This window comes from Rhinolophus sinicus, linkage group LG05 (genome assembly GCF_036562045.2).
Source record: "Rhinolophus sinicus isolate RSC01 linkage group LG05, ASM3656204v1, whole genome shotgun sequence".
NCBI lineage: Eukaryota > Metazoa > Chordata > Mammalia > Chiroptera > Rhinolophidae > Rhinolophus > Rhinolophus sinicus.
In genome coordinates this window covers 131,398,685-131,425,377 of record NC_133755.1, presented here as the reverse complement: position 1 = coordinate 131,425,377, position 26,693 = coordinate 131,398,685, and the positions used below count along the sequence as shown (strand labels likewise).

The following is a 26,693-nucleotide window of genomic DNA, read 5'->3' as shown; positions in this document are numbered from 1 at the left end:
GAACAAAACCAGGTCAGCAGCAGCTCCCCTCACACACCACCAATAGCAGTGAAGTCGTTTGTCTCAAACCACAACCCCGTATCCTGCTGAGAAAAAAGGCACAGATGTTTCAGGTGCAGAGTTTTAACTCTGAGTTCTGGCTCTTCTAGCACTCTCCAAAGCAGGTAACATCATCAAAAGAACTCAGTTTAGAGTTAAGAACTGGACAGGATTCTATTCCTGGTTCAGCCTTCACTTCACTGTCTATCATTTATTTTAACTTTTATCTCAATCTCACTTTCTTTATTAGTAAAATGGGATAACACCCATCCCATCCTGTGTACTTTCCAGAGTTGTTATAAGATAAATCATATACATAATGACACTTTAAAGTAGTAGGTTGGTACAAAAGTAATTCTGGTTTTTGCAATTATGTTTAACCTTTTAAACTGCAATTACTTTTGCACCAACCTAGTATATATAAATGTGCCACCAGAAGACAAGATGAGGTCACATATCCTCCATCGACATCTGTGGAAATTGTCAAACATAATCAAGGATGCAATTAAATTTCATATGATGACATTTTCCTCAATAGTGGTCTCTAGTACAGGCCTTTTAGCTACCAATACCTTGTAAATCACAATGCAACATACTGGGCTAGGAAAAAAAAATTGGTTTAACTTTTACAATATGGCAACAACAACAAAAAGAGATGTGTTCATCCTCATGTAGAGTACACAGTTAGATAGGATTTGATTGTCATCATCATTATCAATCACGGGAACAAAGGATTGAAATGGCAAAATTATTATCGCAGAGACTCTGGACTTTTTAAGATGGATGCCTCCAGGTAAGAAATGCAAGACAAGCCACCCTGGAAAAGACTCAAAATCTGGTCGGAGTAAAAAAGTTGAACGAGATAAACTTCAAGAATTTAACTTGGAGAAAATGTGAGGTGTATGACCTCATAGTGGACTGCATTTTTATATTATCAGAGAAATACAACATGCTTTGTGACAAGGGTATTACAGAAGTTTCGATAACAGATTAGAATCAGCCTAAGAGATGGATCAGGTGGTGATTTCTGTTTTTCTTTCTTTTTTTTCCTTTCCTCAAAAATGCTGCCATGCTATCTCACTTCACGTTTACGAACAGCCCCCACACCCTTCTAGGATCTTGGCCACAAGTTCTCCCACTTTGAACTCTCTTTAAATTATCTCTAAATTCCATTCCTCATACTCATTCCTGTGGTTTTTCTTTGAGAGATTTTGGAGCATATATTCATTTAGAGACAGTATATTTTTGCATAAAACACTAACTCTAAGGTACCTCCAGTTCTAAAATGTATAATCAAATGACTCTATACTTGCTTTTAAAAATTCTAATCTGTTGAATTTTGGAGCCAATTTCGCCAATCTCTCAAGTTTTTCTGATTTTTTTCTAATTTAATGTGTAAATACGTGACATTTCACCAGGCACTCTGACTATTCAGATTACAGAAGGAGAAAAGATTCTGAAAGGTGTTATAATCATAATTAATTACCATAGGGACCACTTACTGAGCACGCATTACATGCCAGGCCAGTTTCAGTGCTTTTGCATATGTCATCCCCTGAAGCCTCCCAGCAACCCCAGGAGGAAAATATTAGAACCCTCAATTTATAGAAGAAGCAACTGAGGATTAGATGCATTGACGAAGCTGCCCAAAGTCATACGCCTAATAGTCAGTGATGATACTGGGATGGAATTTGGGCTGTCTGTCTTTAAACCCTATGAGGCTCCCTGGGGTAAGAAGAAATGGTCCAGCTCCAGCTTTACAGATGTCACCTCATTTTGCTAAGTAACAACTGAGGCCAATAGATTTGATCAAGGGGAAAACATGAAGCTTGCTGTCATTATCAAGGAGTTTTGCTGGGTTGACTTAACATTTTGGGGGATACCAATGAGATTTAAGAAGGCTAAGCCAAAATTCCTACTAGTTCCTTGGTGGAATTACAGGTTTCCACTTCCCTCGCTCCTTCCTTCTCTCCCTCCCCCTCCCTTCCTTTGAATCTTTGGGACATCAGTAAACATTTGCTGAAATAAAAAGAAGGTCGGATTTCTATTCCTTCACTCCTTTGCCGAAAGCACTTAACAAGGGTTCACAGGAACCTACGTGACTACCACACTCACTTGAAAAAAGCAAGCTCCTGGAGAGCAGAGATGTGTTAACATTTTATTCTCTACGACCTCCCCAGTTCCTAGAAGAGCGCCAGGGCATACCATAGGCGCTCAATGAAGGTGCGCTGATTGGATGAAGCGTGCTTTAAGTGGCAAGAGTAAGACCGCCGTTTGGGGCTGGACCGTTGTTGTTTTATTTTTTTTCTGACACCCCCTTTGGAAATGGAGAAAAGGTTGGTTCCCAATCTGTCGCAGACTGCGGTCGGGATCCAGACCCTCCCACTCCTCTCCACCTTTCCGCAGCTTGTCGGGTAGGCCCGCAGCCCCGCAGAGAAGGGGTGCGGGCTGCTTGTCACCGTGTCACTGCCCGGGTGGGAGAACTGTGAGCACTCAGGTGACGTTGCTGCGTGCGGGAGTTCAGGGGCGGGGAGCGCGGAGAGTGGGGTGCGGCGGGCAGCGCAGGGGGACCGTCCGGCGCGGGCTCCACCCGCCGCTGCTCCCAAGGGGCGGGTCATCTATAGGTGTCCGATCTCTGTGAGCATCTTCTCTCCAGCCCTGGAAGGTACAGAGTGTGCTTCTGAGGGGGCACCTGCGGAATGCAGTGGGGCGGGTGGCCGGCTGGTTTCATATTCAGCAAAGAAAATGGAAATGCAGGTGGGAAAAGAAAGGCAGAATGGCTCTCAGGGAAGGAGCAGCCTCAGCTCAGAGCTGGAGGGCGCGGAGCTGGTGCACCCAGGTCTTTCCTGGAGTAAACAGGCGGAAATAGAGCGGCGAAGGCGAGGCATTGATAACTGGTTGTGTTTCCTAACAGTTCAGGAGGCTTTTTCTGAACTAGAAAAGCTCAATACAGTTCCTCACCCAGGTAAATCCCTGTGTCCCTCTTTAGCGCCTTTGGGCGGCCTGCTTTGAAGCCCCCTCAGCACTCGGTTAACTTGATATTACTCACAAGTCACCTGAAGCTTGCAATGTCATCTGTACTCCTTGGATGCCCTTAGAAAGTTAGCGGCTGTCAAGGAACCAGAGAGAATGGGAAGGGGGGGCGGGGCTTTTGCAGATCAGCCTGGGGCTTTTTAGAGCCTTTGAGAAATTCTTCCTAAAAGCTCTTTAGCAATGAAAGAGAAATGTGCTTCCTTCTACTTCTTAATAAGGTTTTGCCCCAAAGTCTGATGTCTTTATTTGTAGTGGAATCTTCTTATTAAAACGCTTCTGAAGCTACTACTAAAGAAACAGTCCTAAACATGGAATTGTTTCCCTTTGGTGCATGCACAGAAATTTCACTGAACTTACTAGCTCAGTGCAAATTTGGGGGTGGGGTATTTTCATTGAATGTTTTCTAACTTTTTAATATTGCAGTTCCTACTTAAAGAATCTATTTGTCAGTATAACTTAGTGGGTAGAGATGTGGAGAGGGGGTGATGACTGACTGGATATGATTGGATTGAGTGGCTAGCCCATTGTTTGTATTTTATTTGGATCACGACGTCTGTTAATGTCAAAACTGAATTGGCCTTTTGCAGAGCAGACATACCTTCATCTATCATCTCTTGGCTTTGACAAGATAATTACAAGGGCAATAATGTTTGACTCTCAGCCTAGCACAGGTTGTTAAACTGCCCAAAGCAATCAAATTCCAAGAAAAGTGTTAGTCTAGCCTGGGAAATAAAGTACCATCAATGCACAGGCTACCTAATGTTTCTGAAATATTAATGAAGACTGTTAAACAGAGATTGAGTAGGAAAGGAAAACCACCAGGTCCTTTAAAGAGGAGCCAAGAATGGTTGTGTGGGTCTAAGATGCTGTGAGAGAACCAATTTCATTTTTAAGATCAGCTTAGCTTTCCTCAAACATCAGAAATGGATCTGGGGGAAGACTATTGCAGTATAGTGGTAAGTCCAGTTTTGAGAGGCAAGCCTGTAGCACTTAACACAACTGATGGGCTAAATGTGTCAGGTGCAGCAATTGTCCTACCAAAGGCCCCCAAATCACCAGCAGAGCTGTCCTGCACAGAAACCTCTAAGATCTGATGGTGGGGGCAGTGTCTGATCTGTCAGAGGCCCAAGGTGCACTGGGCAGGACAGTCACAGCTCCCACTCCACAAAAGACAAAGGATGGGAAGTGTTCTTGTTCCCTGAAGACACCAGGATCCTCTGCCTTTCACCATGAATCCCCTACCCCACTGGGACATTCCCTCCTGCAACCCAGCTGGAAGGAACCAAAGGCTGTTGCTTATCTTCTGTCTCAAACGTACTCACCCCCAATCCCTTGTGCATTTATTTTTAATATTCTGATCCTCAGAAGAGAAATGAAATAAATATAGGTGGGGGAAATTGAAGAAAGCTGGGGGATGGGGAAGGTAAAGGGGGAATCTTTGTTTATGCTTCAGGACTGAAGAAAAGAAAACAAATTTTGTCAGGAGCCTACTCTGCTTTAAGCAATGCTTAGGTGCTTCATTTCACTAAATCCTCACATTAACTATGTAAAGTAGAGAGCATTATTCCCACTTCAGCAATAAGGAAACCATCAATGGGAAAAGTAGGGCTCAGAAAGGTTGGTGACTACCTAGGTACTTGAATACATACAGCTAAAAAGTGACAGGGCTAAAATTAGGCCCTAATCTGTGTGACTCCTCCAAGAAGGTACACATGCTTCTCTTGTAAAGGCTGGTGAGAAAAACTACAGTGGCTCTGTTCTCACTCTCAATATCCCAGCTTTCCTGAGGAGGAGGAGCTTGGGTTGAATCTGCCAAAATTGATGCCCCAGGCATGCAGGGACATGTATAGACACCTGGAGTCTTTTCAAGAAGTATTGGACCCTGTAGGCTGCTCTGCTCCCGCCTTTCCCCACCCATTCTCTCCATCCTGACACTCAATCCTCAGATCCCAAACTGTCAAATGCTAGGTTTCCAGAACCATTGGCATGTGTCCTTTCTCTCCAAGGGTACACCCTGTCACCTCATGCCTGGGTTTCTTCTTTTAATCCCACACCCACACAATTGAAGATGTTATAAAGGCTCCTCCAAACAAAACAGGAGATGCACATCTAAGGACCCAAACTCAGCATGGCTTCAAAGTCTGCAAAATTCAGGGTCTGGTGCTTTCAAGCAGCTGGATCCCCTCACAATGGTGGGAAGGAAAGAGTGAATGAGTGTAAATGCTTGGGCAGAATTTGGGTCCCTCTGTTTCAGGAATGGGAAGGAGGAAAAGGAAAAAGAGGAGACAGAGAAAGAAAGAAGAAGAGAGAGAATGGTTCTTATTCAGGGAAAACTTTATGATTACAGAGAAGTTTTGTAAAATGAGATTTCATTGTGTAATATTAATGCTGACAAAATGACATCATTTTGTAAGTTTCTGATGACTTACAGCTAATTACCATGCAGCACAATCATGTATTTCATTATAGACAGAATAGCTCCATGGCCCATTTAATTTAATTAAAATAAAATTCTGAAGTCTTTCTATGTACTCAAGTCTAATAGAGTTGTTCATAGATCCCAGTATTTGGCATGGTTATCAAATCACCTATTGCAATAAACACATACATACACACACACACACACACACACACACACACACACACACACACAGAGTAACACACGGAAAATATTGTGTTTATCTTGCGACTCTAGTATTCTGAGAGACCTAGATTGAAACCTTGCTTCATGAGAGGGGTTTTATCCTTGGGGATTTATATTAAGCATGCAAAACACTGGCAAAGCTTTTGCCACACTGAACTCAAGTCTCATACATTTAACAGCTAATTACCCTAATTTTGAAGGATATAAGTTAAGTACAATTACATTGCAAAGCTTTGAAACATTAGAGCATTTAATATTTTGCTTCTCAGTATTGTCAGTTTGGGCTCAAACACACTTATAAAAATACTCTACAGTACAGGTTTGGATCTTCTTATGTATACTGTTCAGCCTCCTGTATATATAGAGTGGGAAAGATCCTTCCATCATAATTTCTGTGCCTTCATTAAAATCACCTCATAAGAATTGAAATCGTTGCCCAAATGAGAGCAGAGAAATCAACAGAGAAGTTCTGGAAATCTTGCAGGCCCCTTTTGAATGATTTCCCCTCTGTGCTACAGATGCCCTCTCTCCATGAAGTTATGTGATGTAGCTGAATTTATTATTTATTGTTTATGTAATAATTTTGTTACCTATTCTTTAAAAACAAGCAAATAGCAAATTATAATTTTTTAAAAACTCAAAATAAATTCCATAAACAAAACAAAAAAACACTGAAGTGTCATCAACTGGGTTCCACCCTGTCCTAAATATACCTGATGTCCCAAATTTTCTAAATAATTGGGTTACTTATTTTATAATTCTCTGATCATTCAGTTTCATTAAGATGGAACTGAGTTTGGGGTTTTTTTGTTTTGTTTTTTTTTTAGTATATAGGCTTATATAATATATAGGCTAATGTACTTGCAAAAATATACTTTTACAAATATATTTGCATGAATAATGCTTCTACTCTTAAAAATATAAAAATAAAAACCATGTACTGCCACTCTTTTTAAAAGTCTAGGTGAATTTTTCCTCCAACTAAAATTCTTTAGAAATTTATAAGAGAAGCTGTTCTTTTGGGGGAAGATTATTTCACAGAACACACATGAAAACATCTTTTCAAGTAAAAATGGCATAAAATTTTATACCATTAACGCATTTCATTGCATATATTCCACTTAAAATATTTCATAGTTTCAAAGTTATAAGGGGAATTTATTTATACAGGTTGTTCTGTATAAAGAGCTTCGATATCAGAGACGCATAATTTTCTAAAAATATTTCTTGGTTGTTTTCAGGCAGTAATGACAATCTATAAACACAATGTCCAAGCAGCTTTTCGGAGCAGTTTGGGCCTCTAAAGAGGGAGGAGACATTTCAGGGACCGTGTGTGATTGTTCTCACAATCTTTTCAGGGTGATATCAAAGGTCAACCACACAGCGTTCGAGGCAGCAGAGCTGGGCTCGATCTTTGGCCCAGTCACTCACTCACAGAGTGACCTGAGCGGTGTCCTTGTTCTCGTAGCATTAGCATTCCTTTTTCAAAATAAATATATAGTACTATTCGCCTCTGAATGTTATTGTGAGAAATAAATGAGATAATGTACGTAAGGAGCTGAGTATAGTGTCTGGCACATTACGTTCAATAAATTTTGCTTATTATTATAATTAACATTTTACTTCTCCGTGTTGGCTTTTGTGTCTTTCCTTTTTTTATGAATATCTAGGAAGTAATTTTAAATTTGCCTGTATTTCTGTACATATGATCTTGGACCCTCTTCAACCATTGGAAAGGCTTGTTTTTAACATGTGCTTTATATTTCTTTTTCTCACTGGAATCACAGGTGTGTTTGTGAGTGTGACTGCACATATGTGTGTGTACATATCCATCTAGCTCATGGAGACTTTAAGGTCGGTCTGTTTACTGACTCATAAATACCATAAGAATTGAACATTAGTCATAGGTTAATACTTCATTATGGCCATTTTTGAAGAGAAATCCAGTGTGTAATTCATTATATGGAAAAGGGTAGCAACATGTGCCCCAAACTATCAGCTGCTCCAGGATATACACAAAAAAGATAAAGTTGTATGTCCTCGCCCAGCCAGTCTTGACCTTGACTGGCATTTGAGAGTCAAAAGTGAGAGACAGACTGGTAGAGGATGAAGAGTGACATCTCTGTTCTGTCTCCATCTATGACAAATGCTGTGGGGTGATGATTCCTTGTATTAGGTTTGGGGGGCTATGTGCTTCAGGTGAGTCTGTGTCCATGCGTAGCCATAGGAGCAGGGGTAGGGGGAATGTACCTTACGTTAGAGCAATAACTGTAATTGCACTCCTCTTACCGTTGCTCAGTTTAGCAATGAGCATATGACACAATTCCAGCCATTGATACTTTTGAAGAAGTCTGCCAGAGAGGCCACTCGGAAAGGATTACACATTCTTTAAAATGTCCATAAAGAAGTGATGGTTTCTTTTCTGGCCTCTGTTGTGGTTATGTGATGATGCGGGGTTTGGAGCTGCTACACCCATCTCATATCCTTGAGTGCATCAGCCTTGAGAAAAAGCTAACCTGATGAGGGTGGCTGCAATAGAGAAAAATGGAAAGACCCTAGAATCTTGAGGTCCCCATTAAGTCCCCTGAAATAAACAATCTTGGGACTACCACCCTGTCTCTGGATTTCCCTGTTATGTTTAAGCTATTAGGGTTGAATCTTCTGAAGATGGCAGTTGATGGCATCCCGAATGATCTACATACCAGTCAAAGAAAACCAAAGCAGAAATCTCTTGTGAGAAACCTATCCCTTATGGGAGCAAATGGGCTAAATGTTCTGCTAGAGTCTATTGCTGCCTTTATTCAAGAGATATAGATTATATAATGATTTTTAACCTAACCTGCTGTCTATTTTAATGCCTTTTGGAAAAAAAGGTTAACCCTCTATAGGTTTGTTAATCTTTTCTTGCCTTTTATTTATTATTGGCTCATAAAGATCTTGTCAAGAAATATATAACATTTTGTACCCATGTAAAAATGTTTAAAACATTTTTACATGGGTACAAAATGTTTTAAACATTTACTTTTGCCTGTTTTATGCCATTGAAGTTACTGTTAGTTTCTTTCATATATTTATCCATTTGTTTCTATTTTATTATGTTTCATTTTCACCTCTTTTTATATTTTGCTTATTTTTCCATGTACTATCTTGATGTCTTTTGCTTTCATATAGTTTATCTTTTCAGTGTGTGTGTGTGTGTGTGTGTGTGTGTGTGTGTGTGTGTGTGTGTTTCTACTTTTAAAAAAGGCATGAAGTAGTGGAAAATGAAATATTCTGTCAAACTTTGTTTTAAAACACTGGCTCTGCCACCTACTTTCTGTGTAGCTTTTTGGAAATTCCTTAACCTAAAGCAAAAGGAGTAGAAGTGAGCATGGAGTGTATTTAATTGTAGAACCAACCCTAAAGTAAGTGTAGGGATGAGGGCAGCATGCAACATGCCCTGAAAAGTTTTTAATTACATACCTATCAAAAATTAGATGAGGAAAAAAGAAAAAAGTAGGTAGAGTAAATTCACTTATGGTTTCATGTGTAATAAATGTGAATCAAAGAATATGTCATTCAGCTGACAAAACAAGTATTTAAAATATAAGAACTTTAAAATATACAAAGCTAAAAACTAAAAATACAGTGTCTTGACCAAAATTGAGTAGTGGAGGGCCAGAAGGAAAGGAGCAAGGTAAAGGAAATATGCTAATGTTATTATTGCCCAGATTAAAGAACTAAGAGCTAATATCAAAAGAATTAAAATAGAAAAGTAGCATATAAAATTAAACAGAGGTAACATGTAGAACAAAAATACACATCTTCCTAAATGGAGTATAATTCTTAAGTTTACCACATGTTAGAAATATTTATATCCAGTTTACATTTATCTCCAGAAAGTAATGATATGGCCTAAGATCGCATGTTAGTGTGACAAATTATATTTACTATCTAGTGAACATCACTGTGGTTGAAATAACTAGTAATAACCTTGTTTTTAAGTGAGTCTTTTTCATTCAAAGCTGTAGGAACAGTTTGGCATTTTTAGTTTCTAATTTAATACTTTTCTATATTTTTTTAATGTAACAAGTAGAACTGATTTATCCATTAGGCACAAAATGCACAGTGCCCAGGGCCCACAATACCTTTAGAGGCCAATGAAAATGTTTTAATTTCTTTTAAATTATATATATATATATATATATATATATATATATATATATATATATATATATATATATATATATATATATGGAATACAACCTGGATTGTATTTGTCGTTTTACTAATGCAATTATAAAATAGAATTTTTAACACTTTTTATGGAGTAAGCAGTTCATAAAAGCAAAAGTGTACAGGACTCCTGAAAGTAATGATGCTGCATGCCTCTGATACCACAACTCCCACGCACAGTCTCATAGATACTCTGTTCTTCCTAAGCAAAGAGTATATTTCCCTTCAAAATTTCTTTCCAGCTTCTCTAGCAAAATGATGAACTTAAGTTTCCCTAAGGATCTAAAGAGTTTAGAAAAGAAGGCCTAGAACGTGAGTGTTTGGACTCTGTAACCTGTTTTCAAATTCACAAAAAACCTTCCCTTTCAGCCAATATAGTTCAAGGTCAAAGGAGATGTTGAACATGCTAATTAAAATGTTAGATATTGCTTGAGGGGAAGAAAACTAATTTTCATTCACACATTTTGAGAGTGATTCATGCATGAGTGGGATAGCACATCAGAATATATCCCAGACCTTATTGTCTATCAAAAGTTAAGCATTTACTGAAACCAAATTCACTCAATATAACTTCATGATAAAAGTAAAATTAAAGTCAAAAGACAAAACATCAGGTAAGTATTAGCATTATGGCCTCTATAAGCCTAAGATCTCTTGATGTTGTGGCATGTGTGAGTTGCTGACAAAGAGGTGTGCTTGGCAAAAGGCCAGCAAGTGTGTGAGACAAGAACACTAGCAAACCATGCCAATCCCTTAAATTAAAGGGAAAACGAATTTAAGCAGCAGACCCTGGATTCCAACCAGCACCCCTTTACCTTAGCAAGGCTTGAGCAGTCTGTGTGAGGAGACTGGAAGGTGCTGGAACAAAAGAAGCTGCCTGAATGTGAGCTGACGTAGGACATGGGGACGTCAAAACACCAGGAGGTCAGGTAGGTTCATCACCAAATTCGAGGTAGCTGGGGAATGCTGTCAAAAAGCCACAAGTGATGCTGAATGAAAGTTGAGACTCTTGGCTAGCTTGCAGCGACCACACCTAAGACAGCATTTTTTGAACAAGGGCATGGGAGGCGGTGGTTTGAAGAACTGAGCTGTGAGTAGCTGTGGCTACAGAAGTAGAGCCTACAGCAGCCCTACTCCTTCACACCATCGGTCACCATCAGTGGCTTCATCTCCTAGGGCACTAATGCCAACATGAGATGCCCCAATTCCCCACAGAGTTGGTGTCCACCAGATCATAACTGGTTTTTATCTAGACTGAAAAATCTCAGACGTAAAAAGGTTGAGGCTTAGGCAAAATCACATAGTTTGCCAAAGCTATAAATTCTGAATTCTGAGACAGACAATACTTTACAATCGTTGCCACTTGAAAAACTAATTAAAGATTATGCCACCAAAACATGTAGGCAAAATGTGTTGTACAGGGTCATAAGGCAATTAATAAAAATATCATGTTATTTTTCTGGATTTTGTATTTTGGAAATGTTTAGTTTTTTAAAATTTCTAATGGGCTGTCACGGCTTTTCTCATTCTAAATAAACCTTTGCACTTCAATTGGTATTTGTTCCTTTGTTTTTTCTTAAAGAGCATCCCTTTTCACTGTGTAAGCTACAGGACCCACGAATCTCCTATATCTGTTCTTGTCTGCATACCCACAACTAGCTCTGAAATCCAATTCCTTCATTGTTTTAGTGGGGAGAAACTTCTCTCTGGTTAGAAAAAGAAGACAAATGAAGGATGCTATGAATGTTTGGGATAAACAGTGAAATGCCTTTGTATCAGTCAGGAGTGAACATAAGGTTCAGTCGTTTAGGCTACATTGATTACAGTGTTTACTAGCTATCCTAGGGAGATAGGTGACAGGGAAATGGTGGATATGTTTAAAACACACTCCTAGCCAATTTGACCACATTTTCACATCATCATCACCAACTCATGGTGTATTCATCATTAGGATAAACGCCATAGCCTCATTTCTCCAGCTTCTCCTTTTCACCTAAGAGATATGGGAAACTGAGAAGTCAGAGATGGAGTGACCCCCTGGCTCTGAGAGGTGGTCAAGCCTGGTTTTCCTATATCTAAATCACTTCATTGAAGCTGCAGTCTAAAAAATGTATAGACAGACACAGGGTCAGGGAGTGATCCCCTTGCTTCTGGTTCTCTTTAGTGTCTAAAGTGTTCTGACCTAAAAACTGGTACTATATTTTGTTAAAGTAATTAAACAAGGAGGCAATTAGACTGGGGTGGACCCAATGCCTTGGCAGCCTGTGTATGAGCAAACCAAAAACCTGAGCCAGAGTCCATGCACTTGAATCTGAGAAAATAACCCTTCAGAATAACGAATCATAATCAGCTAACTAGGCTTTTCCCAAATACAGCAAACTTAAGCAAATAATTTCCTTGCTTTGCTCCTGCATCTTCTTTATAAAAACCTTTGCCCTAACTCCTGTCCATGGAGTGCTCCTAACCATTTTTGGTTTGGTGCTGCCTGATTTGAATCAAATTCTCGTTTGCTCAAATTCTTGAAAAATTTCAATATGCCTCAGTTTACTGTTTAACAGTTTCTAAACCCGCTCACTGTAGATAAAAGATTAAAAGGTGGCAGCCTTAACCTCAGCCCTGTCTTAGTTCACAACTCTATTCCTACAATTCTTGCCACTCTACTCCCACTCCCTGGTTCTGTACCCCAGTAAACAAACTGTACTGCATAATGATGGTGATGGTGATGGTGATGGTGATGGTGATGGTGATGGTGATAATGACTGATACTAATTGAATACATACTAGAATACATTACGCTCAGCACTTACTCATATTATCACATTAATCATCACAACAATACTTTGAGATAGGTATCATAATTACTGTTTTACCAATGGGGAAACTGAGACTTAAAGAGATTACTTAACCAAAGTTACAGGTTGCAAGTGGCAGAACACAGTACATTTATATAAACCGTAAGCTCTTGCAACCACAAATACAACCATAAACCCTAATATATTAGAATATAACTTCAGGAGGTGGAAATGTTGTTGATCTTGTTCTTTGCTATAGACATTATAATGTTTATTGAATGAATGACTGACATAAAAGATAGCATGCCTGGTGCTAATTAAAACAGAGATTCCCGAAAGAGAGGTTCAATAGAATGGAAGGAGATGGGTGGATTTGGTGAAAAATAATGAGCCCCCAGTTAGTTGGGCCATAACTTGGAGAGCAAATCTACACAACTTGGACCCATAGGTGTGGGGGAGAGGGGGTAGGCGGGTGTGGCAGGGGCATAGCAGGTAAATGTTATATTTTGTACTTTGTGGCTATTTAAACATTCTTACTGATTTTGCTAGTTATCAGGTTTTTTCCTATATAATTTCTTTCTGACATTTAACTTTAAAATAGTAACAAGACAACCACAAAGCTGGTTCATTAGATTCACTTAATCCCATCACCATGACTATGTTTACTGAAAAATAGTTGAGAATTATTATTTTAGGATTTTTTTCTAAAATAATCAAAGTTGTGTGAAATTATCACTGCAATGTAAGCAAACTCGTCATCTGTTAGTTCTTTTGATTTATTCTCTACATCATGCTCTTCTTTGCCACATACGTTTTCTTATCACTTTTCAGACTTCTTAACACTCTCTTTTTTCCTTAAGAAAATCTAATTTCCTTTAAATTCACTCCTCCTTTGGCTTGTCCTAGTCATCATGAATAAATTGTGTATGTATGAAGATGTCAGTGTATATAGATGAACGATGTGAATTAGAATACATTAAAATGACACTGTCAGTCTTCTTTCAACACCAAACTCACAAGCATAAATTTCCTTTAGAAAAAAAATCTTCCTACATAAAGGCATCCTCAACTACTTAAGACCAGTTTTCTATAGTTGTGTTTCAAATAAGCATCAACATTTGCAATTTAATAACTGAGAAATGGTTTTATACCTAGAAAAGTTTCAAGGGAAAGTTATTGACTTTAATACCTGGTGGTGAGTTCATTCCAGAGGTATCACGTGAGGACAGACAAAGAATGCACAGGGAGCTTCCTGCAAAGGAGTATTTATTAAGTTAATCATAATTAAGTATTGGCTTTCATTATAAAATTAGAGGGAGTTGTCATGGATAAAAATGGCCTTTCGATATAATGAAATCATACTTAAAAATTAAGAAATTCTTTGCATAAAAGATTCTAAAAATAACCTCCTTTTCATATTTAGTAGTCATATATCTGGAAGGAAAGCAGGCCGCTACCTGCCACAGCTAATAAGACAAGATGGAAGAAGAAGGTTATTTTCCTTGACGTGGATTGATTATTTGACTGATGAATTTCTCAAATTCGAAATTAAATGATTTGGTAAAACAACAAATTTCTTATAAAAATGACAGAAGGATTCACAAAATTTTAGAATTTTCACAGATACCCCAATTTGCCTTTACTTCCAATTCCAATATTTATAGGAGATGTTAAACATGAAATTTTAGTTGGCAACAGAGAAAAACAGTGACTGCCAACGTAACAGGGCTCTAACTTCATCAGGTTTTCAGTGACGTGAGTAAAGGTTTTAGATTAAAGGCTAGAGTTTATTCTCAGAGTTCCGTCCACACATAATTACTATTTTATAGATGACTTCCTTTTCCACTTTCTGACGTTCCCATCTTCCTCAGAGAACTTGAAAGTTGGGAAATAAAGTAAGAGGTACAGAGATGGAAGGGTGGGGCTGAAGAGAGTTGGGGTAAGATTTCAATAGCCTAGGGGTTTTCAAAAACAAGTGAGCCCTCTGACTTTGCAAATTTCTTTTTGTTAAAGGTTAAAAAAAACACACACGCTTAACATGTAACCATTTAAATTATACTCCCAAATCTTAGATGTGAGACCATTAGTCTTAGAAACACATTTATTAGCCTGACTGTTAGCTAAAACTTGGGGAGTCATAGTTCTGTACATTATATTTGGAGAAGAGATATTGAAATACATAAATGATTTGGAAGATAATGGATATTGCTATACATATTTCATTAGAAAAAATTTGACTATGTCTTAAACTTAAATCATCATTTCTAAAAATGCATATGCTCCCCAAACATTAATTTGAATACGTAATCCCTATTTTCTCTTTTAAACTTGCGGAAACTGTTTTTAAAAAGTTGTCTTAAAGTTAATTTTCATCTCTTATCTTAATCACTAGATTTTTAAGTATCTCCCAAAATCTCTCTTAAACATTGGTTTTTCATGATCTAAACAACAGAATGAAAATTGAAATAATCATCTTGACTTTTTTAAATAACCACATTTGTTGTTTTAAAACAACATGAGGTGACTGACAGTCAATATGTTTCTACACACAAAATTCTTCAGTGCGTTCAGCCAGTCAGACATAGATAGATGTTTTGCCTGACAATGGCCTTTTGCTGAATTTTTACATACATTTTAGCATAAAATTTCAGCAAAACAGAAACACAATCAAAGTTAACACTTTTATTAGATGATTTTTAAAGTTTCAAATAACTGAACAGAAAAATAAAACAGAACAGAGGCATAGTAGGAAAATTAAGAGTAACTTAAGTATTAATACGGAAGAAAGAACAGAGATTTAGATTATAGCCTTGAAACCATATGGTTAGATGTTAGAATGCTTTTTTAAAACTTCTTTTACTGTTAATATAACCTGTAGAATCAGGTTATATTGCCCTCTCTTTAGAGGTGACCATCAATCTTTTCCAGTTATCAGTTCTTTACTTTTCTTTACAGTTTTACCATTATTTTATGTATCCTTAATACTATAGATTAGTTTTGCCCATGTTTTTAAATTCTATATAAATGGAATCATCCTGTATGAATTTTTGCTTTTTGCCCAATCTTATTTGATTCATTCATGTTATTGTGTGTACTTATAGTCTATTTCTTTCTAGCGTTGTGCAGTATTTCATTGTGTGGCTATATCACAATCTAATTATCCATCCCATCGTTAATGGGCATTTTGATTATTTTCAGTTTAAAACATTTAAAATAAATATTTCTGTGAACATTTCTGGAGCATTTTTCCTAGTACATATAAACATGTGTATCTCTAAGTATAACACCTAGGGGGAAGTTTCTGGGTCATAGGATAATATGTATTGGTTCAACTTTAATAAGTAATGCCTCCCTTGTTTCCACAGTGGTGTATCAATTTATACTCCCACCAGTGGTGAGAGTTTCTGTGGCTCCATATCTTCACCAACACTTAGAACTCTCAGACTTGAAATTTTTTACCAATTTGATAGGTACATATGGCTATCCCATTGTGGCTTTAATCTGCCTTTTCCTTACCAGCAATGATATTGAATCCCTTATAAAATGTTTATTGAACCATTGGACAACTGTTTTGTAAATGCCTATTGAAGTGTTTGGCCATTTTTCTGTTGAATGGTCTATATTTTTTCTTATTGGTTTGTATATATTTTATATAATCTGAACAACAGCCTTTTATTGGTCATATGCCTTAGAAATACCCTGTGAGGTTTGCCCTTCTGCTGCGTATGATACCACTTTCATTTTTCAATATTCATGTTACTTTTTTTTTCTTTCCTTTTTTTTTGTGTGTGTGTGTGTGAACGTATTTTATCAATAAGTTGCTGACTGGAATATTCAATCCATGAAACAGTCACCCTACCCCATTTCTCAAACATCTATTTTGTCCTCTCACATACATTTTTTTTTATTCTGGGGGGAAAAAAACCATAACATGAGATCACTCCTCTTAAGAAATTTTTAAGAGAATAGTATGATGTTGAATGTTGAATAAGCACAATGCTATACAGCAATTTTCTAGAACTTTTTCATCTTGGATGACTAAAACTTTATAGCCATTGAATGAAAACTCCCCATTTCCCCTTACCCCGACCCTTGGTAATGATCATTCTTTTCTTGATGAGTTTCACTACATTGGATACCTCGTATAAGTATAATCATGCAGTATTTATCCCTCTGTGGTTGGCTTATTTCACTTAGAAAAATATACTGGAGCTTCATCCACATTGTAGCACATAATAGCATCTTCTTTTTCATGGCTGAATAATATTCCATTGTGCATACATACTACATATTCTTTCTTTTTCCTGTTTTATTGAGATATTGACACATAACATACGTAAGTTTAAGGTGTACAATGTGATGCTTTGATACATGTATATCGTACAAAATGAGCACCATAATAAAGTTAGTTAACACCTCCATTCACTCACATAATTATCACTTTTTATAGTGATAACATTTAAGATCTACTCTCTTAACAATTTTCAAGTATACAATGCAATATTATTAATTAGTCACCATGCTATACATGAGATCCCCAAAACTTATCCATCTTATAGCTAGAAGTTCACACCCTTTGACCAACATCTCCCCATTTTTCCCTAGCCCACAGCTTCTGGCACACTCTATTTCTTATGAGTTCAGCTTTTCTTAGATATAGTATATATCTAATTTTTTTTTCAGATGCACATATGATAAAAAAATGTAGATTTGTCTTTCTCTGTCTGACTTATTTTACTTAGCATAATACCCTCAAGGTCCATCCATGTTGTTGTAAAAGGCAGGATTTCCTTCTTTTTATGCCTGAGTAATATCCCACTGTGTGTGTGTGTGTGTGTGTGTGTGTGTGTGTAATATTTTATTTATTCATTCATCCAGCAATGGACACTTAGGTTGTTTCCATGTCTTGGCAATTGTAAATAATGCTACAATAAACACAGGAGTACAGATATCTCTTCAAGATACTGATTTCATTTTTCTCAGATATATTCAGTGGGATTGCTGAATCATAAGGTAGTTGTATTTTTAATTTTTTGAGTAGTTGTATCTTTAATTATGGTAAACTTCCATATTGTTTACCATAATGGCATACATATTAACGTTCCTACCAACAGTGCAAAAGGATTCCCTTCTCTCCACATCCTTGTCAACATTTTGTTTTTTTTCTGCTTTTTTTATATTGGCCATCCAAACAGGTATAAAAAGTTATTTTAGTGTAGTTTGATTTTCATTTCCCTGATGATTAGTAATGTTGAGCATCTTTTCATGTGTCTATTAGCCATTTGTATATCTTCTTTGGAAAAATGTCTATTGAAGTCCTTCGCCCATTTTTTCATCAGACTTTTTGTATTCTGTTGTGGTGTATAAGTCCTTTATATATCTTAGACATAAAATGCTTATCCAGTAGATGGTTTGCAAATATTTTCTCCCATTCCATAGGTTGCGTTTTCATTTTGCGGAATGTTTCTTTTGTTGTGCAAAAGCTTGATAGTTTGATGTAGTCTGCTTGTTTATTTTTGCTTTTGTTCCTTGCACTTTTGGTGCCATAGCCAAATAGTTGTTGTCAAGACCATCATCATGGAGCTTTTTCCCTGCTTTCTTCTTGTGATTTTACAGTTTAGCGTCTTACATTTAAGTCTTTAATCCACTTTGAGCTGTATGTAATCAATGCTTGTATCTTTGACTGTTTGCTGGCCAGTACCCTCAAAAATATTTTGAGGATTCTTTGAGAACTTAGGATAGCTGTTTTTCCCTTCAAAAAGCATTTGCATTTGCGTCTGCCTGACACTTATGGGGCTTCACCATCCTAGACCACCTCGGACTAAGTACAAGCCTGAGAGTTCCTGGCCTAACTAGGCTTTGCCTACTCAGGAGGCAAATCTGAGAGAAGTGTTTTCTGGACCCTCCTAAGGAAGGAACTCTGTGAACCACAGCCTCTCAGAGAAGTCAGCTTTTCTTTTTCTCCCCATTTTCTTCTCCATTTCAAAGATACCAAGGCAGCTCTCTCAGCAACTGCCAACAGTTGTGGAGATAGAAGACAAAAATCTAAATTTGGTTCATCTATACCTGAAGATATAGACCCTGGGGTTCCAGCTCAGAGGAAAGGTTCTCCTGCAAAATCCTCGGCCCTCACTAGGCTGTGAGCCTTGACTTCCCTGCGGACACAATATAGACATGGAACCAAAATAGTTGTGTCATCGATAAATACCTTCTGGATAAAGATAGATTTGGTACTTCAGTATTCTGCTTACTTCCCAGTTACAGGATGCTATTCCAAAACTGGACAGGAAGGGCCAACTAACTTTTCAGATCTTGAATATGTTTAAATTGCTACACACACACACACACACACACACACACACACACACACACTCATACATATACAGATATACATTTTGCCCAGCATATTTTATTGTTTTCAGTGGGAAAGTTAATCTGAGTTACCCAATTTATCATTACCAGAAACAAGACTTAGATGGCATTTTTTAAATGTCTTTTATCAAGATGGTAGATCGAGCCAGTAATTTTCTAGTTCTATTTGATTTTTTTCATTTACTGGTTTATTTTTAGGTTGATTGGTGGGCATTTTTTCCTGTGCCATAATTGCTCCTTGTACAGTGATGACAATATTTTTCCTTTCCCACACTGTCCTTTCCTGAGCTAACTCTCCCTCATCCTTCAAGATAGTTCACAAATCATCTCAGAAAGTCTCATCCCATTCCATTCCTAAACAATCAGAATTGTCATCCCTATGTACTTTATAGCAGATGAGAAGAGATATCTAACAACCTAAGTGTTACAGAGGTACTCACCAAGACAACTAGACACACGGGCCAATAAGAACAGACACCAGTGGTAAACAACCAGAACTAGTGTGCACTGAGTAAATATCAGCTATGCTCAAAGCATGTACCATAGTAAGGTGTGATAACATGTGTATTCTATCATGGTACATGGCTCTGTAATTTGCTATTTACATATCTCCTCTGGTAATCTGTGAGGTCATTACAGACATGGAGCAATCATACTGACCCTGGAACCTTATGTTGCATGGATTCTTGGTGCAAAGAAGGGCCCAATATAAACTTTTCCAATTAAGTTAAAGAAAATCTATATTGAGGGCACCGCCACAAAAATTCATTAAATAAATCACTTCCTATTTCTTCACAGCTTTGAGCACTGGAAGTTCATGAACAATGAATTCACTTTACTCCTCCTGTTGGAATACCTCTGCTGAACTTTTGAACAAATCCTGGAATAAGGAGTTTGCGTATCAAACCCTCAGCACGGTGGACACAGTCGTCCTCTCTTCCATGATTGGGATCATCTGCTCCTCAGGGCTGGTTGGCAACATCCTCATTGTATTCACTATAACAAGGTAAGGCTTCTTTTTTCCATAACTTAGGGACATCCTATAATCCCTAAATGAATCCTTTCCCCCTGTAGAACTTTTCTTAATAAAATTAGATTTGGGAAATATTTGCTTAAGATAATTAAAGAGATTCCGCACATATTTTCATCATGTATTAAGTAACATCTGAGTTGCAGACCTCAAAATGAAAAGACCTAGGCAATGTTTACTGCTGGGTTAGTGAATTTTTACAGCAGTGATTCTCTATCTTAGCTACATATTAGAATCACCTGAGGAACTTTTGAATCTCCTAATACACAGTTTTGCCCCAGACCAATTAATGCAAAATCTCTGGAGGTGGAGCCCAGGCAAAGATTGAAACTGCAATGCAACCATTTTATTTTCCAGTAATAAGAATAATCCTAAGAAGGTGACCTTGTTTGGCTAATGAAAGAGACTCTTTTTCACTCACTTGGGCAAGAGAGCGAAAGATTCTACCTGATCACCCAAAGATTCAGGCAGTCATAGAAGGCGGCCTGTTCCCCTCAATGTAGACGACCCCCGAGTGGGCCAAACTGAGAAACACAGTGATGCTGGAGCGCAAGCAATGAACTAACTTGTAATTTCACCAAAAGAAGACTAGAAACATATATGAAACATGTATACAAAACAAAAAATCAGTTTAAGTAAGATGGAGCCTCCAGAATAAGATGTTCTATATGGCTTTTTTTAAAACTAAGAAGCAAAGATTTGTGCATTAGACAGGTGACTATGAAGTAGTGAGGCCAGATCATTACTAGTCTGTCATACTTTAAATTCATAGCAGGTCAAAAGGAGGCCAGATTAGAAAGTGTAGGAGGAAAACTGGGCCAATTATAACATAATATTTTCTCCTTTTAATCTTTGGAGAGAGACTAATGAACTCAGCCCCATTACTCAACAATTCTCCATAGCCATAGGGGACCCTAAGAAACTACCTCAATAAAAGAGATGACATTTTTTCACCTCTACCTCCTGAACATGTCTTTCTCCTGTTTACTGAGAGACCACTTCAAGTGAGCAGAGACTCTCTAAGGGATGCCCTGTCTCCCAATAAATTAAAGTTCCTCTTCTGTCATTCTCTGCCCTCAACTCCCTCTCAAGTCAACTAATTCACACTAAATCGTAAATTATTGAAATACCTTACTTTTTAACCCTCCCAATGGTGTCTACATTTTATACAAAAATTACAACGGTGTATTAACCTAAAGGAACACTAATGGTCTAATGATGCAAGGGAAATGCTTAGAACAAGGCCTCTTCCTTTTTCCCACCCAGCTTAAATCATAACTAGCGGCTCCCTTTGACGCAGCCCTCCACTGTTCCCAGGGTGTCAGCCATATATAAGCTCTTGTTGGGGTTGATTCATAACTTTCTGTATATATATATATATCGTACATTTTAGATGCTTCAGAACCTCACAGTCACATCTGTTCCAATGAACTGGAAAGTTGGTGGGACACCCTCTTGGTCCAATATACCACGACAACTCTGGACTCTAAAGGGGTTTAATGTCTTGCCCAAGGACGCAAAAATAAATAAATAAATAAAAATAGAATTCCCACTTAGGTTGTCTTTCCACTATATTACACTACATATCTAGAGCCTCGCTGGCAAATGTGTCACTTTATTCTAACATTCTTGACAGTCATCTCTAATCACACGGGTCTATCCTGTAGTAGCACCTATGTGAGGACTCAGAATTCTCCTCATCACCGTGCTTCACGGAATCACTACTAAGCCATTGAGGTTGGCTCACAATAGGAATTTATTTCATCTAGAGTTAAGTGCCAAATAGGGGTTGGTGAGGCAACCCAGAGATAAATAAGATCAGGAAGCTCCTACCACATCTTACCACCATCCCACCCCAAGAGCACCACCCCTTTCCTGACCCTGAGCTAGCTGGAGAAACGTAAGTGGTTTTATAGACCCCAGGAGTCTGGGCTGCCTGGTGAGAGCTGTTGCCACAGTGGGATCTGGGACCATGGAGTGAGGACTGGAGGAAGAAGGTGGATCCATGGAAGTAGACGCAGCCACTGCCAGAGATGCCTACAGCAGAGAGGGGAAGGAAATGCCCTGGCTTCTCCTCACCTCCTATCCTCCAATTTCCTCCAACAGTGCTTCCTATTGGTCAAAACTAGCTAACAGCCAGTTGGCAAGGAGATCTAGGAACAAAGCTGGGAAAGGGTGGGAAATGGATTTGAGAGCAAGCTGATTAGCAAAGTAGCCTCCGCATGTGTGATGTTTCATTAGTTTCATTTAATCCACAGCATATATTGTTATTTCTGATGCAAAAAGTAAACATGTTTTTAAAAGAAATTTTGTAAACGTAAAAAAATACAAAGAATAAAGTCAAAATCAGTTTTACTACTATTACCAAATAGATAATCATAGTGGTCACCTGACATATTATTCCAGTATATTTTTAAACAAATGTTTAAATAAATTTGAGGTCATGCTACATACATAATTAGGACCTTTTTACTTAATAAGTATTTTTTCACATTTGATTATGTATTCTTGCAAATTATGGTTTGTAACAACTCTATCATTTATTGTATAGTATTGTGGAATACCATAATTTATTTCATCATTCTTCAAATTAGCGAGCATTAGATATGGCCATGTTAACCATATGGAAAACATGTTAGCTGAAATGATCACTACTCTACATTTTTTTATTTTAAATGTTTGAGTCATGAGAGACAGAAATCTAATGAAGTCTGGCCACAGGGAACCTGAAGATAAATTAGAACTAAAAAAAGAATGTACGTTATTATTTTTAATTTATATGCTGTCACTTTCAGTAAAGAACGCAATAATAAGTATAATGTGTTATTTTTATTGCCCTCGTAACTTATACCTAGATAAATACATCATTTGCTTCAGAATTCCCTTTTTTTATGTAGAATATCATCTAGAAATACTTTTACTTTATTATTTTTAATTGCCAGTTGCTGGCCTGCACTGTCCTCAACAATGGAATTACCATAAGTTATGATCAGTAAATGATGGGTATCTGTCTGAAAGAGCAAGGGTCATGGATCTAAGTGCTGCAATTAGAACCTAAGCAACCACTTATGGCTTAAATTCCAATTCAAATGGAAGTAACATCTATTAATATTTATAGAGTCTAAGATATGCAGCATTTTTTGTTATTGTGTTTCTGCTTTTGTTCTTGTTTTGTTTTGTTTTGTTTAATGTGAAACTGTTTCTACATGACCTCTGGTACCTGTTCCCCTCCTCTATCCCCTCTCCATCCATCTCCCACACTCAATGGTCCCTTGGCTGCTCTTTTGGTTGACATGATCCTTTCCGCAAGTCTCTTCTTCTTCTTGATCTTTCTGACATGAGCCATCCTCTTGGAAGCAAGGAACCAGCCACTTTATAGTGGCATCAACAATGCCCAGAGTGTGTTTGCTGAATAAGGACGCGATGGCAGTAACTTCCCAACATGATGTTTCTTGTCAGGCCCTGGGTAAAACATCCTGGCAGGACTGATGTCTCACACAAGGATTTGATGCTTAAAGTACACAGCCTATCGACTTTGTAGCCCATGAATAATAAACACACACACTAGCTTCCAAATTACAGAACAATAGCTCTGGTTCCAGAGTCAACTAGGAATTGTGCCATAATCTTAGATTAATTCTTATGTGCTCTTCAAATTCTTATTTGTCCTCAGTTCAGATGCCACTTCTGCCAAGAAATCTGCCTTGACTGTCCCCAAGGGAGGGGCGGAGGTCCCCTTTGTGTGTTGCTTGTTCTTGCTCTAGCTTTCTCTCATCATATTGTAATGTGATCATTTCACTAGACTACAAGCTCCTTGATGTTACAGTTTATAGATTATTTAGCTTTGCAGCCCCAGAGCACATATAATTGGGGCTCAATGAAATGTTAGTCAAATTAATGAAAGTGTCTCCCTGATAAAGATGATGCCTGTTTATTACTGAATGTCCCAACTCCTTGAAGATAGGGAACAACTGAATTTAAAATTGAAATTTCTGCTCTCAGAAAATTACTTCGTCTACAGAGGAGAGTGCCACATCTGGGTAGCATCGAATTCAGTCCCTCAGCAGGAGACATGAAACCATTCTCAGTGCCGTCTATCTGTTCACTCATTTCAGATTTCTTCTCCACACTGTCTGGATTTCAGGGTCTTAATTAATAATCTCTGGTATTGGAGATTTTATTGAAATATTTCTGAAAAAATGGTTGAATTTTTTTGTTTGTTTGTTTGTTGTTGTTTTTTTGCTGTGTTTTTTTTTTTAACAATGGCCTTCGTTAGGATTTGAACTTAGAGCTTTGGTGGGAAAAAATGCTTTGCACAGTGGAAACGATTTCTTTTCCCTGTTCAGCTGGTTTTGGTGCTAGGGATAAGTAAAGATTAAGCCTTTTGCCTGAGTGAGCTTAGAGATGGTATAATTTGTTGGTATAATATAGAAATTACCTCAAAATTTAGTGACTTAAAACAATAAACATGTATCATCCCACACAGTTTTGAGGGTCAAGAATCCAGGCAGCTACTTAGCCGGGCGGTCCTGCTCAGGGTGTCTCACAAAGTAGCAATTGCTGTCCTCTAGGGCAGCAGTCATCGTGGCTGGGGCAGGAGCATCAACTTCCAGGGTAGCTCCCTCACACCTGGCAAGCTAGTCGTTGGCAGGGGCCCTCAGCTCCTCTCCATGTGGACCTCTCCATAGACTTACTTGAGTATTCTCTCAAGATGGCAGCTGGCTTCCACAGAGAAAGTGATCCAAGAAAGAGCAAGGAGAAAACTCAGTGTTTTCATGTCCTACTTTTGCATGTCACACATTGTCATTTCCACCAAATTCTATTTGTTAAAAGTGAGTTACTAAGTTCAACTCACACTCAAAGGGAAGGAAGTTGGCTTCACCCTTTGAAAGCTATATCAAACAATGCGTGGATATATTTTTAAAACCACCACAGTTAGTTATCAGTTATATAGTTCAAAATGTTCAAATATACACAAGACTAGGCATTCATATGTGTGTTTGTGTAGGTTTTCCTTTAACTTTTAAAATCCATTTTGGCAATTGAAAATTGGTAGCAGGTGACATAAATTGAAGAAGGTGCATACTTTCAATGTCAGTCATCAGTTTCCCTCCATTTCTTTCAGGTCCAGGAGAAAAACTATTCCTGACATTTATATCTGCAACCTGGCTGTCGCTGACCTGGTCCACATCATTGGAATGCCTTTTCTTATTCACCAGTGGGCCCGGGGAGGAGAGTGGGTTTTTGGAGGACCTCTCTGCACCATCATTACATCCCTGGACACCTGCAACCAGTTTGCCTGTAGTGCCATCATGACTGTAATGAGTGTGGACAGGTAAGTGAAGAGACTTTAAAATATATTAGCATGATCCAGAGGTACCTATGCTTCCCAAGTTCATCCCAATCTAAGAAACGTCCGTGCTCGTTTTTATTAATAAACACAAAGCTCCTCATCCTTTGCTTGTTTCACTGTAGGACTGACTACTTAAGCATATTTGCTCCAAATTTCACAGAAATCTATTTTTTCATAGAAAGCTTAAAACACAAAATCCTCCTTTTTCTAATTATCCTTTTTGACCTCAGTTTTATTTACAATTCACTGCAAGATAAAAAGATCTCAAAACATGAAATGTTGGAGACCAGAATGAATGCCCCACTGCCATCATTTCATTCTTGCAGCAAAGAAGCTGAGGCCCCAAGAAGCGAGGGGATTGCTGAAGGCACACAGAGAGACAGTGGCAGAGCTGACACCTGAAGCAGGCCTCCTCACTCTCTGCCCAGGGCTATGGTGGGCGTGTTAAATGTCTCACCCACTCTTGCTCTCACCTAGCAGCTTGCAGGAATCAGTGGAGTAGAAATAGACTATGAAGAGATGTCCCAGTACCAAGAAGACCATTGTTTTCATCTTTTCCACTGATCATCATGATTGGTTAATGCAAGTGCTGCTATTTTACATCATTAGAAATGTATCCGACCGTGACGTGGAATGTGCCCCAGCCATGCTCACCCACCATGTAAGCTAATGTATTAGAGTAGAAGGTGGTGATGGTGAGTACTTATGGAGTCAGTGAGTGGTGGAACCCAGTTCAGGCCCAGGCTCTCTCTAGAGATGGTGCGTAGCTCCTAACGACCTCACCATCTGGCCTCTTTCGGAAGCATGAAAGCTGGGATGTACCTTTCATCATTCAGACACCAGGACTTCCACACAAGGCCTTAGCAGCGTTCCCCACACAAAAATAAGCCCAAAGACAACAGTAATATCAAAAGCAGGATTGTCTCAGAGAACAACCCATTTAAAATCTGCATTCATCTTCTTCCTACCCCAACCCCAGCCCAGCACACAGGATGTCCCTTATTCTGATCTGCTTTTTCTTTCTCCCTCGCTTCAAATATATTACATAGTTTAATTTACTTTGTGTGTGAATGTATGTGTGCATTGTTTATTGTCTAGCTTCCCCTACACCTCAACTGTAAATTCCCCAAAGGCAGGGATCACAAATACATCTCAAGTGTCTGTGTAACTGCCTGGCACATGGATGCTCAAAAATATTGATGAACGAATGACTGT

The 26,693-nt window shown here is 38.2% G+C and overlaps 1 protein-coding gene across 3 annotated transcripts in view; it reads left to right on the top strand.

Moving 5' to 3' along the window:
- Positions 1-2,220: 2,220 nt before the first annotated feature.
- The window catches only part of MCHR2 (melanin concentrating hormone receptor 2), a 36,252-nt gene continuing 11,779 nt past the window's right edge, over positions 2,221-26,693 (top strand). Inside the window, exons 1-3 of one of the 3 annotated variants that reach the window (XM_074333332.1) lie at positions 2,221-2,375; positions 19,894-20,101; positions 25,251-25,460. In XM_074333332.1, the coding sequence (XP_074189433.1) occupies positions 19,920-20,101; positions 25,251-25,460 (392 nt within the window). In that variant the 5' untranslated portion in view covers positions 2,221-2,375; positions 19,894-19,919. Of the gene's footprint in view, positions 2,376-2,399; positions 2,537-2,594; positions 2,705-19,893; positions 20,102-25,250; positions 25,461-26,693 lie in introns of those variants that run through there. The other 2 variants (XM_019738867.2, XM_019738869.2) reach the window with 2 other exon arrangements.